A 13936-nucleotide genomic window follows, 5' to 3' on the forward strand; every position below is an offset into this window, starting at 1 on the left:
GCATTCCAAATAAATCAAAATAAAACACACCACACTCTTCTTCTTCCTCCACCACTCCTCCCAGGCAACCTTGTCCTCCACCTCCCAACTCTGGCTCCTGGAGTGGTGGCTGCTGGCCCCTTTTATAGTTCACCCGGAAGTGCTCCAGTTGTTGATTGCCGAGTTCCAGCTGCACTTTAATCATTCTTGAGGTTTGTGTATTGGGATTTGTTTGCTTTGGGATTGCCTTCTAGGCAACTTCTATAATGCCTCGTTTGCTCAGTGGAGCTTTTTAATAAGAACAGCACGTTTTGTGAAATAATCTTTTCTTTATAATGATGCCGTGCTTGACTTTTCCTGACTTGCTGGAGTTTGATGTAACAACAGTGTGCATTTTTTAGATATTCTGGGACTCTGAATTCTTTAAGTGTCTAATACCATTTTCGTATAGACAGAGTCAAAGCTACACAAGAATGCGTTCAAAACAATGTTAATGTCCTGGAGAGGCCATATCACAGTCCAAATCTTAATCCAGGCTAGTATTTGTGGATAGACTTGAAAAAGGCTTCTCACTCATGATCCCCATGACATGTGAGAGAGTCTGAGGAGTTCTGTGAAAAGAGGAATGCAGAAAAACTAACAGTTTCCAGATTTGGAAAGCTGATAGAAAGAGAGAGAAAGAAAGGCCTGTGCATAGAGACTCAAGGTGCATCTACTAAATACTGATTGGAAAGGGATGAATACTTACTCCATTGATTAGATAGATAGATAGATAGATAGATAGATAGATAGATAGAGATATTTATTGATCTCCAGCAGCAGCATACTGATAAAAAACAATATTAAAGAGTGATAAAAATGCAGATATAACAGACAATAACTTTGTATAATGTTAACGTCCCCCCCAAAGGTGGAACTGAAGAGTCGCATAGTGTGGGGGAGGAACAATCTCCTCAGTCTGTCAGTGGAGCAGGACGGTGACAGTAGTCTGTCGCTGAAGCTGCTCCTCTGTCTGGAGATGATCCTGTTCAGTGGATGCAGTGGATTCTCCAAGATTGACAGGAGTCAGCTCAGCGCCCGTCGCTCTGCCATGGATGTCAAACTGTCCAGCTCCATGCCAACAATAGAGCCTGCCTTCCTCACCAGTTTGTCCAGGCATGAGGCGTCCTCCTTCTTTATGCTGCCTCCCCAGCACACCGCCACGTAGGAGAGAGCACTTGCCACAACTGTCTGATAGAACATCTGCAGCATCTTATTGCAGATGTTGAAGAACACCAGCCTTCTAAGGAAGTATAGTCGGCTCTGTCCTCTCTTGCACAGAGCATCAGTATTGGCAGACCAGTCCAATTTTTCATCCAGCTGCACTTCCAGGTATTTATAGGTCTGCACCCTCTGCACAGTCATCTCCAGTGATCACGGGGTCCATGAGGGGTCAGGGTCTCCTAAAATCCACTACCAGCTCCTTGGTTTTGCTGGTGTTCAGTTGTAGGTGGTTTGAGTCGCACCATTTAACAAAGTCCTTGATTTTTTCTATACTCCTCCTCCTGCCCACTCCTGAATGCAGCCCACGATAGCAGTGTCATCAGAAAACTTTTGCACGTGGTAGGATTCCGAGTTGTATTGGAATTAGTTTGTGTTTTTATATTTGTAATTAATTTAGACCACTTTGTAGCTATCTGTTTTCACTTTGACATTTAAGAGTCTTTAATCAGTGCTAAAAATCCAAATAAATCTCCTTGTTGTTATCTCTGAGCCTTGGAGTTCTATGTAAAAACAGCTAACCTCAAATGTCTCTCCAGTTAAGCTGTTATAATCTAATGTACAGTGTTACTTGGGACAGTATTCTGTTGCCATCTAGTGGATAAAATAACATCATGCAGCAAAAAAAATCATAAATATTTCTATGTATTTTGCCACTCTATTGTAACTCATCAATATTCATGATTAGGGTGGAGCTTTTAACCAAACCACAACAGTGCTTAAATAAGAAGCTGCAAAGCAAATTTTCGAACTTCTGAAACTGAACCATTAGTTGAATCAAGCAAAAGTGATGACAATGTGAAAAGGTCATGAGACACTGACACGGATAGGGAAACTGATGAGTAAGGCCACTGTATTACCGAACTGCCATGATTTACCTGATCAATTTGGTCACATAAAGGTTCGCAGTGGTGCAAGTAGCTGCATGGAAAAAAAAGCAATTGCAATCAAATGGAAGGACAACAAAGATGTTAGCCCCCCAAACAGTGTTTGCAATGCAGCAACTGTCAGTTCTCATGTCAGAGGAAATGTGGAAGCCACTATGCCTTGCACTGCGGTAGCCTACAATAACACGATGAACAGCATCAATCATATGGATCATGTACTGACATTACAAATTCTCATGCACAAGCAATGGAATATATATATATATATATATATATATATATATATATATATATATATATATATATATATATATATATATATATATATATATATATAAAAATAACAAAAACATGCAAAGAAACCCACTTCTACTGTCCTGATTGTGACAGCAGGCTATGCGTTGGTGACGCATCACATGAAGGACATGTACCTAATCAGTACAGCAGTAGACGCCAGACAGACCTTTCCTATTGTATTTGTGTTGAGATTCTGGTATTTATGTGTTTCTATTACAAGTAATAAAATCTTGTTGAAATAAATTCAACATTTTTGCTTGTTTTTCTAGGGGTAAACATAATTCACTCTAAAACAAAGCTGTATTATAAAGTATGAACATTTCCAAGGGGCTGAAGACTTTTTATAGGCAATGTATCATGATAAGCATTGCAACAAACATGGATTAAAGTCATTGCGGCATTGGATATGTGTGTAATGACATATCCTAAAGGTGCCCATTTTGCTTTTTTGATCAATGTATACAAATTAAAGAGCATGGGTTGGTCTATGAAGTAATTAAAGAGCAGGTGGGAAACACTTGAATTTTTGTCGTATAAGGTGCCATATATAATTAAAAGTGACCAATGTCATGTCTAATTACTAATTGTCTTTGCTGTAGTGTTATGTTGCTGTCCTTCTTCCAGGTTGTCTTTACCAAGAATTCTGCCTTGGAGTGGACCACTTTGCCTGTGCAATCTGGAATTAAGCAGGGATACTTCATCTTTGGAGAACAGGAGGTAAATGGACTTTCTTTTAAGCAGGGCCAAGGTGAGAAGCTGGCCTCCCCCCTAATGATTCCAGCTGTTCTACTTTCCCACTGTGGCTTTTCTTCATGATCTGGTACTTTGTATATTTTTATGCTCTGTTTAGGGTCCCCTGACAGCCAGTATTATTTTCTGTGTGGTTGTCCCATTTAAGGCTGGATAACTGAGCAATACTGACATTCAATCCTTTGTTTCTCTTCAGATGTCATTTAGTGACTTGGAACCCCATAAAGACATGATTCTTTTTGTGAGGTTCTACTACTGGCCAAGTGAGAGCTCTGCAACTGCTGCCCCCCAAAAAGCAACATTAAGTGACTGTGAGGAATACGTTGTCGCCTGGGGCCTACTCAAGCTGACCCAACCTGCTGAACCATGTGAGTTCTCCATCTAAAACACTTGCAAAAAGCACTCTTAAGTGTTCAATGGAGGTCTTTAACAGGCAAAATGGCTGTCTGGAACCAGTACATGAAAACTTACCCACCACACTCAACCCCACCAAGCAGATCAGATTCTGCCTCCCTGAGCTGGTCAGAAAAGCCCAGAAGGTTTGGATGAACATGCTCAGTTACTCACCAAATCCAACTAGATCCATTCCCTTCTCTTAGGTCTGGCCACACATACCGTGTTGTGTAATAATCTACTTGTGACCTACCAGATGTGCACACAGCTATGAAAACGCATCAGTTCCTAACAAATCAGTACCATGTGTTGATTTTTCTAAACTGACCTTCCATGTTCAGCTGCACTTACCAGATCTGAACACACTGTGGTATAAAGCAAGTTAGGGGTCCATGGCAGTGCAGGGTTTATTGTTTTTAAAAACAGTGCACTCTCAGTAGTGTGTAGATGTGTGTGGTAATGAAGCCCAGTGGCCTCAGGGTGTTGATGAGGAAACTGGCTGATCATGCATTCATGTACAAATGCAATCAGTTTAGACGGTTTCTTCATTACTGTTCGGGGGTCATAATTAAAGCACATGTACCCAAAATAGCATAAAGGAGCCAGGAAAAGAAAACATAAGAGACCAGAAGAGTGAGAGGAACAAATCAAGGAACTATGATGAAGAAAAGTTAGGAAGCAGAATTGGCTGGGGAGCCAGTGACGAGAGATAGCAGTGGAGCTCTGTAAGAGATGGTCCAGGGTTGGACTGGATCACTCCAGCTGAGCAGGGGAGACTAAGAATGATCATGGGGCTCCTAAGGATCCCACAGATGTTGAGATGGGAGTAGGGAAGACAAAATCATGACCAGCACATCCAAGGGATGGTGATCAGGGCAAGAGTCGAGAAGGGGCTCCTAGGGATCTGGTGGATGCAGATGCATATGGAACACGGAGTTTCGCTCAGCATTTCCTAGAGCAGGGGTCGCCAAATCCAGTCCTGGAGGACCGCCATGGCTGATAGTTTTCATTGTAACCCTTTTTATTAATGAGTGCCCTGTTTGTGCTGCTAATTAACTTCTTGTGAATTCATTTTAACCGAATTGCTTTTATAAGATTCGTTCCCCTGAATTTCTTCATCGTTCCTCTGAATTACTTCATTTCCTTTCTTAAATGGCACCCAAACAGAAATAAAATATGAAGTGAGGAGGCCAACAGAAGGCCAACTAAGTGAGGGCCTCAAACTTCAATCAATTTCATTCCAACCAGCTGCTTAATGAGGTGCCAATTCTTGTTGTTAATTAAACCCGTTGTTTAAATTTGTGGCTTTGTTGCTGATCTCGTGGTGCATTACCAAACATTTCAGAAATGGTTGATTTTCTCTTTTCTCAGAGTACTATTAAAATGTTTTGGGGACCTGAGCAGATCCTGAGACTTTCATCATTCTTTATTTCCAGATATTGTATGACAGACACCAGTTGTTTTGGCTCATTTTTTATCTCATTATTGTTTGGCTGCTAATTAAGTAAAAAGAAACAATTAAGGTGTCTGAGTCTCCAAGAACAAGTCAATGAAAATTAGTTCAAAAGAAGTTAGTTAGCATCAAAAACAGGTCACTCATTAAGAAAAGGGCTAGAATGAAAACCTGCCATCACAGTGGTCCTCCAGGATCCGAGTTGGTGACCCCTGTCCTAGAGGACTTCAAAGGAAGGTGGCCGGGAGGGGAGTCGGAGGATCGTTTTCACCAGGGTCTCATCTGAGCATATCTAAAAATGAGTCAGCAGGGTGAGATGAGAGTGTGAGAGTAAGAGAGTACTGGCCAAAAAAATTTAAAGACAACTATGACTTTTGACTTTTTGATGAATTTTTTATTAATTGTGTATTTGGTGATTTTAACTTCCTCACAAAGCACTGGATTTTAAAGATGGATTATTTATTTATGAAGATTTTGCACTACACTTTATTGTTAAAATAGAATTGACATAATGCACTTGTTTTGCACCACTCTTGCTGTTCTCAGGTTCTTCTCGTTTTATGACCAGTGATGTCCTGGGTTCAAGGAGAAATGCCAGCGGAGTGAACCTGGGCATCACACAAACACACAATTTGAGAACCAACTTCTCAAATTATAAAAATATACCTGCATACCATAACTGAGTTTATCATATTTTTTATTGGCTTCACTTGTGGAAGATTTAGTGAGGCAGCAAAGAGTTTTGAGAAACATGTCTTTTTTGTTGAATGCCTTTGGTTAGACTTCCTGCACAGCTCTGGAAATTAACAGTGAATGCCCTTGAATGTGGGGACTGCTTATGGATTGCACTTACTATTTCACGGGGAACATTCTTAAGATTTCCTTACCTGTATTCTCTGACTTCTGTCTGTTGGCAGACATGCAACTGAAGGACAAGATGGAAGTTGTATGGAACTGTGGCACCCACTCGTTACTCCTCTACCATGTACCAGTACCCCCTGCTATTAGCCTCAATGCACTGGTGAGTTGTTTAGCTCTGCACTATTTCTATGGCCACATCAGGTTTTTTTATTCTTCATTTCCATCATAACTGGGCATCTGTCTTTGATGTTTCCATAAAGTGATAGGTAGGATGAGACAGAGACAGAGCATAGGAGTCAGTTAGAGAACATTGATTTTCTTGGTGCAAAAAGAATTGTTGGCAACACAAAATCAGAAAAAAAAACACCTGCTTATTGATGCTGAATCTCTATGCTTGGTCTCTGTTTAGGGGTGGACGTGGAGTTGGTATACTGATACAACACAGATGTATCTATCTATCTATCTATCTATCTATCTATCTATCTATCTATCTATCTATCTATCTATCTATCTATCTATCTATCTATCGATGGGCATTTATCAGGGTGGCACATTTGACAGCAATTATCTGAAAGGCTGCTGTATTGTGCGTTATGATTTCTGTTAATGTATTATTCCTTTTCTGGAGTCTTTAGTGACATTATTTACAGTATAACTTTTCCTGGGTTGTTTACCCTGTAGAATTCATTTCTAATATTATTCATTTTTGTATTTTTTATTTTCATTATTTGTAACAATCATTCTGTTTTTGCATAGGTGCTGCTATGTTCTCAGCACAGTGATTCCTTTTGCTATGAAGATTCTCCATTGAGTATCTGGGAGAACACATCTGGCATCCTAATGTCCATCAGTGTTTTAATCATTACATATAAACTCACTATCAGAGACTAGATAAACTAACTGCTTTTTACTTTTGTTCCCATACTTACTGGCTTTTAGATCCTTTGTTTCATTTTTTTTGAATTTTGATTTTTGGCCAGTGATTAGAATTGACTAGACTCTTTGGTATTTTGAATGCTTGTTATTTTCACCACGTCTGTATCTTCTGGTCCTTTTCATAAAATTCTTTTCTATCTTGCTGAGACAGAATGCTGTTCCAATTGAGAACTTCAAAAACAAGCGAGCTTATGCTGTCACTTGTTACATGTAGCTGTCAGGACTAGATAGGCATCTCTTTGATCAGTGTAATACCAGGAGGCAGCACAAGTCCAGACTTGAAGCCTTTGAATCATTGCGTAACTATGCATGACACCTCTATGATGCCATCCTTTTAGTACAAAGACTTTTAGAGAAAATTATTGGTGTCCTTTAAGCGGAGGTTTGCTTGTCCAACACTAATTTCCCTATCTCTCTCTCATATACATGTTGACTAATTCACTGCGACTCTTAAATCCCACCCCAAACACCAACAACTCATGTGATTTTGCCAGTTTTGTTAATTTTCTTAGTTTTACCAACAGATAATTCAGCCAAAGACAGCCACATTAGACCAGTGTCAGTTGTTGAAACTTTGCAGTTGTACGTAGGCCACTATTAATGATGTAGTACTTGGTGACAGCTGTACTGCAAGCCTCCTACAGAGTCAATGATTCTTCTGTTTTATAAGAACATAGGTAACGGCGTATACACGTTAACGTGCAGTGAATACACTTGATTTGAGCAGTCCTAGTTCTCATCCTCTTTCTCTGTACGTTTACCATTCGTTTGCTCAGAGGTTGATGCGCTTGCTTCTTCCTGAGCAACTCTTCTTTTCTCCGCCCTAGCGGCATGCTTCTTCTCATCTTTCGTCTGCATCTTTTCGCTTTAAAACTGATTATGTCAGTGTTTGTGTTGCAATTACTTAGTACGTTTTCTTTGATTTTTCACTGAAGCTGGCACTTAAGACTTCAATCTGCCCCAAGAATGATTTAAGATATGAAGAGGTAGGGGAAGTGACGGTGAAGGTGGTAGGGAGGAGAACGGCACCCGTACACATGTGCCACCCCTGCTGGCTGCAGCCAAGAATTGATTCTACGATAAAATAAAATAAAAAAGGAATAACCTTGAAGGTCAATCATCACCCTGAAAGTGGATAGTAGACGTCACATAGTAAATGTGTACCAAACAATCGGTCAAACAGTTTGCAAGCTACAGGTGATTTAAAATCCTGGACAGACAAACCGACAGCCATGGTAGAGTATTTTATATAAAGATCATTCAAATGAGCTAAGAGAAAATTCTTTGAGCTCAGCAGGGAGATGTTCACAGATGGTCGGCAGCTCCTACACATCATACAGATTAAAACAGGCCTTTTAGCAATTTCCCTGTGCTTTTATAATTGAAAATTGCAGGCTATTCTTGTCTCCTGTTTAATATCTCAGATGTCTTGTATTGTATTCCACCTATGAAGATCTCTGAATGTACTAAATTAATTCTAATGTTACCTGCACCACCAGGAGAACATGAAGTCACAGCCTCAATTGACTCCCTCATATTTGGGTGTTCTGCAACATTTGAGTATCTGGAATGTAGACCTTGACCTTAATGACACTCAGCACAGTTTTCATCTTCAGATCTTTTCTTTATTAGCAGCCTGATGACCACTTCCTGGAAGCATTTGAACCATACGGAAACTCCACAGTGCGGCTTCATATTTTCAGCGGCCAGAGGCCTGAATTCCCTTTTCCACCGGAATCTCCAATTAACTGCAGTATCTCTGAGGAGTGGCCCAGCGTAAGTACCTGAAATGTTTTTTGGTCAGTGGTTAGATTTTGAGATCATGTGTCTCCAGACCTGGGGTCTCATTTATAAAACCTTGTGTGGAGTGTGAAAGTATGCGTACGCCAAAAACCAGGAAGATGCATTTGCCCCCCATCAAGAAAAAAATCCAATTTATGAAACCTGGCATAAGAACATTTTTATGCAAATCACCCTTTATTAACCACAACCATTTTTTAGCTGTGCATACGTGAAAGTGCCTCAAACTCTGCCCTTGTTGCCACCCTGAAACAACCGTATATGTTGCATGCTAATCAGCCTCATACATATTGTATGTAATGTAAGAGATTTACATATAAGGTGAGATAATGGCAACAATAAGAGAGATGCAAAAACTCTGAAGAGTGAAAGAGAGACGTTCTCGTCTCTGAGGTAGAGGAACACAAAGAACTTTTATTTGGTAGCCTAAGCACGGCGTTGCCAACAAGTGTAAATACAGTAGTCCCCCGTGGATAACAATGAACCCTATGTCATTTTTCATCTATAACATTTATTTGATAAATTATGCACTGTAAGAAGTTACCAATATTAAATATATTATTATACTTGTGGTTTCTGTCTCTTTCTCAAATGAAATCAGTGAAAATGACGTCAGAATCAGATGATGCCCCCCGTTAAAAAAGCCAAAATGTGCTGGGTTTTTGCTGTGTGCTGCACACAGAGCACAGTGCTGTGTATCCAAAGTGGTGAAAACATTTGCACAGAAGGTGCACAATTTGAGTCTTAGGAATCAATTATTTCTGGAATTTTCCACTTAATACTTCCAGGCCACGGTAAACTGTAGATAACTGAATGGCAACATGTTACCGAAGCTATAAATTCAGTGAGCTCTATCAGGCACACCATGCCTGAAATAAAAATAAATAAATACGTAATAATAAAAATAAGGAATGATTTTAACAGTAAAGGAGTAAAGGAAGATTGTTTGTCACTTGGAAGAGTGTGAGAGCATTGTGAAGTGGAAAAAGCATATCTATGTTCATTGATCTGGATGTGCAAATGGCGTCTGTAATTGGATATGCCTTATTATGCGATGTTATGCCAGAACAGTCTGGAGTTTCAGATGTCCCAGGTGAGACAGCTGCACAGAAATCAGGTAAAACACTTCATGTATGCCTTATGCCTTAACATAGGGCCCGCATATCTGTATGTGTGCTTTCTGCCTTACATCCAGTGCTGCTGCGGTAAAAATTTATTTTTACTTCGGTAAAATAAGAATTGCGATAGGTTATTTACTTTAAAAAGTCATTAAGTACATAACCCATCCATCCATTATCCAACCCACTATATCCTAACACAGGGTCACATGGGTCTGCTGGAGCCAATCCCAGGGCGCAAGGCAGGAACAAACCATGGGCAGGGTGCCAGCCCACCACAGGGCACACACACACCCACACACCAAGCACACACTAGGGACAATTTAGGATCGCCAATGCACCTAACCAGCATGTCTTTGGACTGGGGGAGGAAGCCCACGCAGACATGGGGAGAAAATGCAAATTCCATGCAGGGAGGACCCAGGAAGCGAACCCAGGTCTCCTAACTGCGAGGCAGCAGCGCTACCACTGCGCCACAGTGCTGCCCTACATAACCCATGTTTCTTTCAAAGCATTACCGTTACTGAGACTGTGCTGTTGAACTTAGCACCATATGTTCAGCTCATTGACATAAACTTTGTGATTTCTCAAATATTGAGATAGATTACTTTAGCCAGGTGAAAGAAGAATGCAATCACCCAAACATTTGCCTCAGGATATTGATCTTGATAGACACTTCTGCCCATAACTGTTAAAAACACGTGTAAAGCTAAGCAGACAAACAGAGTGCAATGGACATGCAAAGTCCTTAACTGGGTTTATATGGGATTTTGAAAACCAGGTTTCTATGAATAACATAACATAATTTCCCCTTGGGATTAATAAAGTATCTATCTATCTATCTATCTATCTATCTATCTATCTATCTATCTATCTATCTATCTATCTATCTATCTATCTAACACACTCCTATTCACCAATCCTCTAGTAGCTAAAGGAGCAAACACAAGCAGCAGTTGACAGATTCTGAATAATATTCATAACAGCCTGCCATAAAATAGTATTGTCACAAATGGCCGAGTTGCATTGTGCCAGATATTTGGGGAATACAGACCTGGATTATCTTTAGTACTGTCACGTGGACGGTCACCATCCATGGGAGGAAGAAAGTTATAATAGGAGGTAGGAGTGACAGCTCTGAGACCCTCAACTATAAACAGGGTGTGCCATCCTTCTCTTAACTGAATGAGACTTTTTTTGTCTAGGCGGCCTTCATTCACCGTCAGAGGGAGAATCCACCAGCAGAGCCATTTGTGTCTGGGGATGGCATTGACCTTTACATTGATGGAGCTCGATTTCTGCCAGATGCTGTGACCATCAGCCGAGTCACAGGCCGCATCTTTGACAGGAATTACAATCAGTAAGTGTGTGGGAGCAGGTTCCAGATGGGCCAGGTGTGTACTTGATAAACAAATAAAACATAAACTGTCAGTACCCGTTGTATTAAAAATTGTATCTCAAATGTTGTGACCTTGGATTAAGATGACAACCAAAAAAATTAATGTTAAAGATGGCCCTGAAACCACATAGCAACCAAGGATAAGCAAAGACTGGTCCTTATTACAGGTATACAAATATAACAAAACTAAAGTGACTCTGTGCTGCCCATAGACTCATTTGTGTTATGTTTACCCCCAAAACACAAAAAAATTGTCATTATGTGTAACAGAAGCATGTAAACTCCAATGTAATCGCAGTATGAATGGAGTGTCTAGTATCCACTGTTGTTCTGATAGGAATTCAGCACACATACTTCATGTTTTTTGGTGACTGTCTTGAAATAGTCTCCAATGCATATAGCCACTGGTCATCAGATGTCAAAATGTTATTTAGCAATTTTTCAGACGTACCCAGTTTGCTTTATCCAACATGTAGAGCTTGATACCAGATCTTGCCTGTTTGGATGCGATGTACTGTGTCCACGACAGCCTTCCCTTGTAACCCATGACACTTTTGTCAATACTTATGTCGCAATTAGGAACATCCACCTTTGGCATATTTTTGATGATCTCCTGATACACAACCCACAGTCTGTACAGTTTCTGTGCTGGGTGATTGGCTTCATCATAGTCATCATTAATATTGAAATTCATCCATCTATCCATCTATTATCCAACCCGCTATATCCTAACTACAGGGTCACGGGGGTCTGCTGGAGCCAATCCCAGCCAACACAGGGCGCAAGGCAGGAAACAAACCCCGGGCAGGGCGCCAGCCCACTGCAGACACTGAAATTCAGGTATTTCATAATGAGTGGTAAACAAAACTTACTCATAACGTTGCCAAAAATGGGTGTCTGCAAATGTTTGTGGACCTGTACCATCTCTGGACTAGCTTACCCACTGTGTCCTGCAGTATCAATAGACTGAAAAACACCCCAATGTCCTCTGCAGTAGCAGACTGCCAGCGACTGTGACAAGAAAATGATTAACTATGACTTTGCTGACGCTGATCCACATAGCAGTTCATTTCTGCAACTATTTTTTGTACCAGACTATGAGCAACAAATTGTAAACAGTCCAGATTATCATGGTCAACATACATTTTTAGAATGGGATTAAATGGACAACAGCTAGGTGCAGGATTATCAGCAGTAGTTTGGAACCAACACCAAACATGAGCATCACTGAAACTTTGAAATCTACTGAAGAGGTGTTGGCTTCATAGTCTGTGTCAATGTTCAATGGCCAATTCACATTCCCATCATTATCGTTCAATCTGAGCTGTGGTTCAGCTTCAGTTTGTTCTAAAACTGACTTTATAGCCTTTCTTTTTCTATTTTTATATTTGATTGAAGGCTCCACCCCACTCATGAATTTTGATGAGTTAACATAAAGTGGCAGAGCATATAGAAATATTCATGACTCTTTGCAGAATTATGTTATTTCATCCACTAGAGGGCAGCATACTACTGTCTCAATAGTTCCATCTTAACACTGTAAAGTGGATCATTACGCATCACCCAAAGTCTAACTTGGATTTAAACATATTGACATAGAATTCTGAGCCTGAGTCATCCTCAGGGTTGACTTCAAGGAGGTTAATACCAGTGGTATGTCTGGTCCATTTTCTCACTAACACTATACTCAACATGATTCCTTTAACCTCCATCAAAAACCACTCTTTCTTCTGCCAAATGAACTCTTCCAAACTACTCCTGTACCAACTCCAAACTTCTTTGATCAGTGTCATGTAGGTCCTTTTAAATCCCAGCTCTGAAGTATTCAGATTCAACTGGAGAGTTATCTCAAGGGATGGGCTTGACCTTGTGAAACTCCTAGTGCTGTATTTCCAGTGTTCCTGCTGGTGTCCCACTTTCCCCTACAACTTCATCAAAGCTTTTTTTTTATAAAGAAATAAGCCAAGCTCTTATTCAGGAATCTAAATAAAATATATAGTAGAACACTGGTGTTCCAATCTATTGTCCTAGAAGGCAAGCAACACCTCTCTCTGTATCCCCCATTGTAAATAATCACAGACCAGTGAATAGCTCCCAGCCTCACCACCTGTGAGGAGCTGAATTCCATCATTCCATATATTTTTCCTATTATGAATGCCTGTCTGCTGTCTCCAACAAATTAAAGTGATGAGGTATCTTGCACAAGGACAGTGAAATGGCCCTTCCAGGCAGAGCATGTGTAGCTGGAGGCTCCATTGGAAGTCCTGTCACAGACTGCATGCTGGATTCATACTGATGATAAAATTTGAGAAGCAGAACTAAGAGATGAGCCAAGAATGCCATCCATCCAGAAGTCTAACATTATTATTAAACAGCAAACAGGTCCACCTCCCATAAACCTGAGCAAGAGAAACTATAGTGTGGACCAAGAAGATGAAGATTTTTAATGATTATAGGCACAGATGGGGATATGTGCCAGTGGAGATCACAGCAAAAAGGCACAGAAATCAAACCTGCAGTCCTGTTGAATGCAACATACTCTCCATTGACATCCAAAGCACTCCTTTATATACACCAATCCTAAATCCAGCCATGGATTGGCAGTTAGTACTGACAAAAACAGTATGGAGCTCAGCAGGAGTTCTAGCCTTGTAGCAACTCTAAGCTTTATTGAGTGGTAGCAGAATCAACCATCATGTATCATGTATGCTTTTGCAAGCAGCCAAAGCTGTGGCTTGACTCACTGCCCTGCTGCCCACAATGGTTATGTACTACCTGGCTCTTACCCAATCAGCTTTGTCAG

General features: G+C 40.5%; 1 protein-coding gene across 2 annotated transcripts in view; it reads left to right on the forward strand.

Annotated features, from left to right (window-relative positions):
• LOC120514622 overlaps positions 1 to 13936 on the forward strand; it is a 122866-nt gene that overhangs the window by 66689 nt on the left and 42241 nt on the right. Inside the window, exons 16-20 of one of the 2 annotated variants that reach the window (XM_039735107.1) lie at positions 3048 to 3140; positions 3370 to 3541; positions 5937 to 6040; positions 8449 to 8592; positions 10940 to 11094. In XM_039735107.1, the coding sequence (XP_039591041.1) occupies positions 3048 to 3140; positions 3370 to 3541; positions 5937 to 6040; positions 8449 to 8592; positions 10940 to 11094 (668 nt within the window). The remainder of the gene's footprint in view (positions 1 to 3047; positions 3141 to 3369; positions 3542 to 5936; positions 6041 to 8448; positions 8593 to 10939; positions 11095 to 13936) is intronic. The other variant, XM_039735108.1, reaches the window with a different exon arrangement.

The sequence above is a fragment of the Polypterus senegalus genome, chromosome 14 (genome assembly GCF_016835505.1).
Source record: "Polypterus senegalus isolate Bchr_013 chromosome 14, ASM1683550v1, whole genome shotgun sequence".
In the NCBI taxonomy this organism is placed as follows: domain Eukaryota; kingdom Metazoa; phylum Chordata; class Cladistia; order Polypteriformes; family Polypteridae; genus Polypterus; species Polypterus senegalus.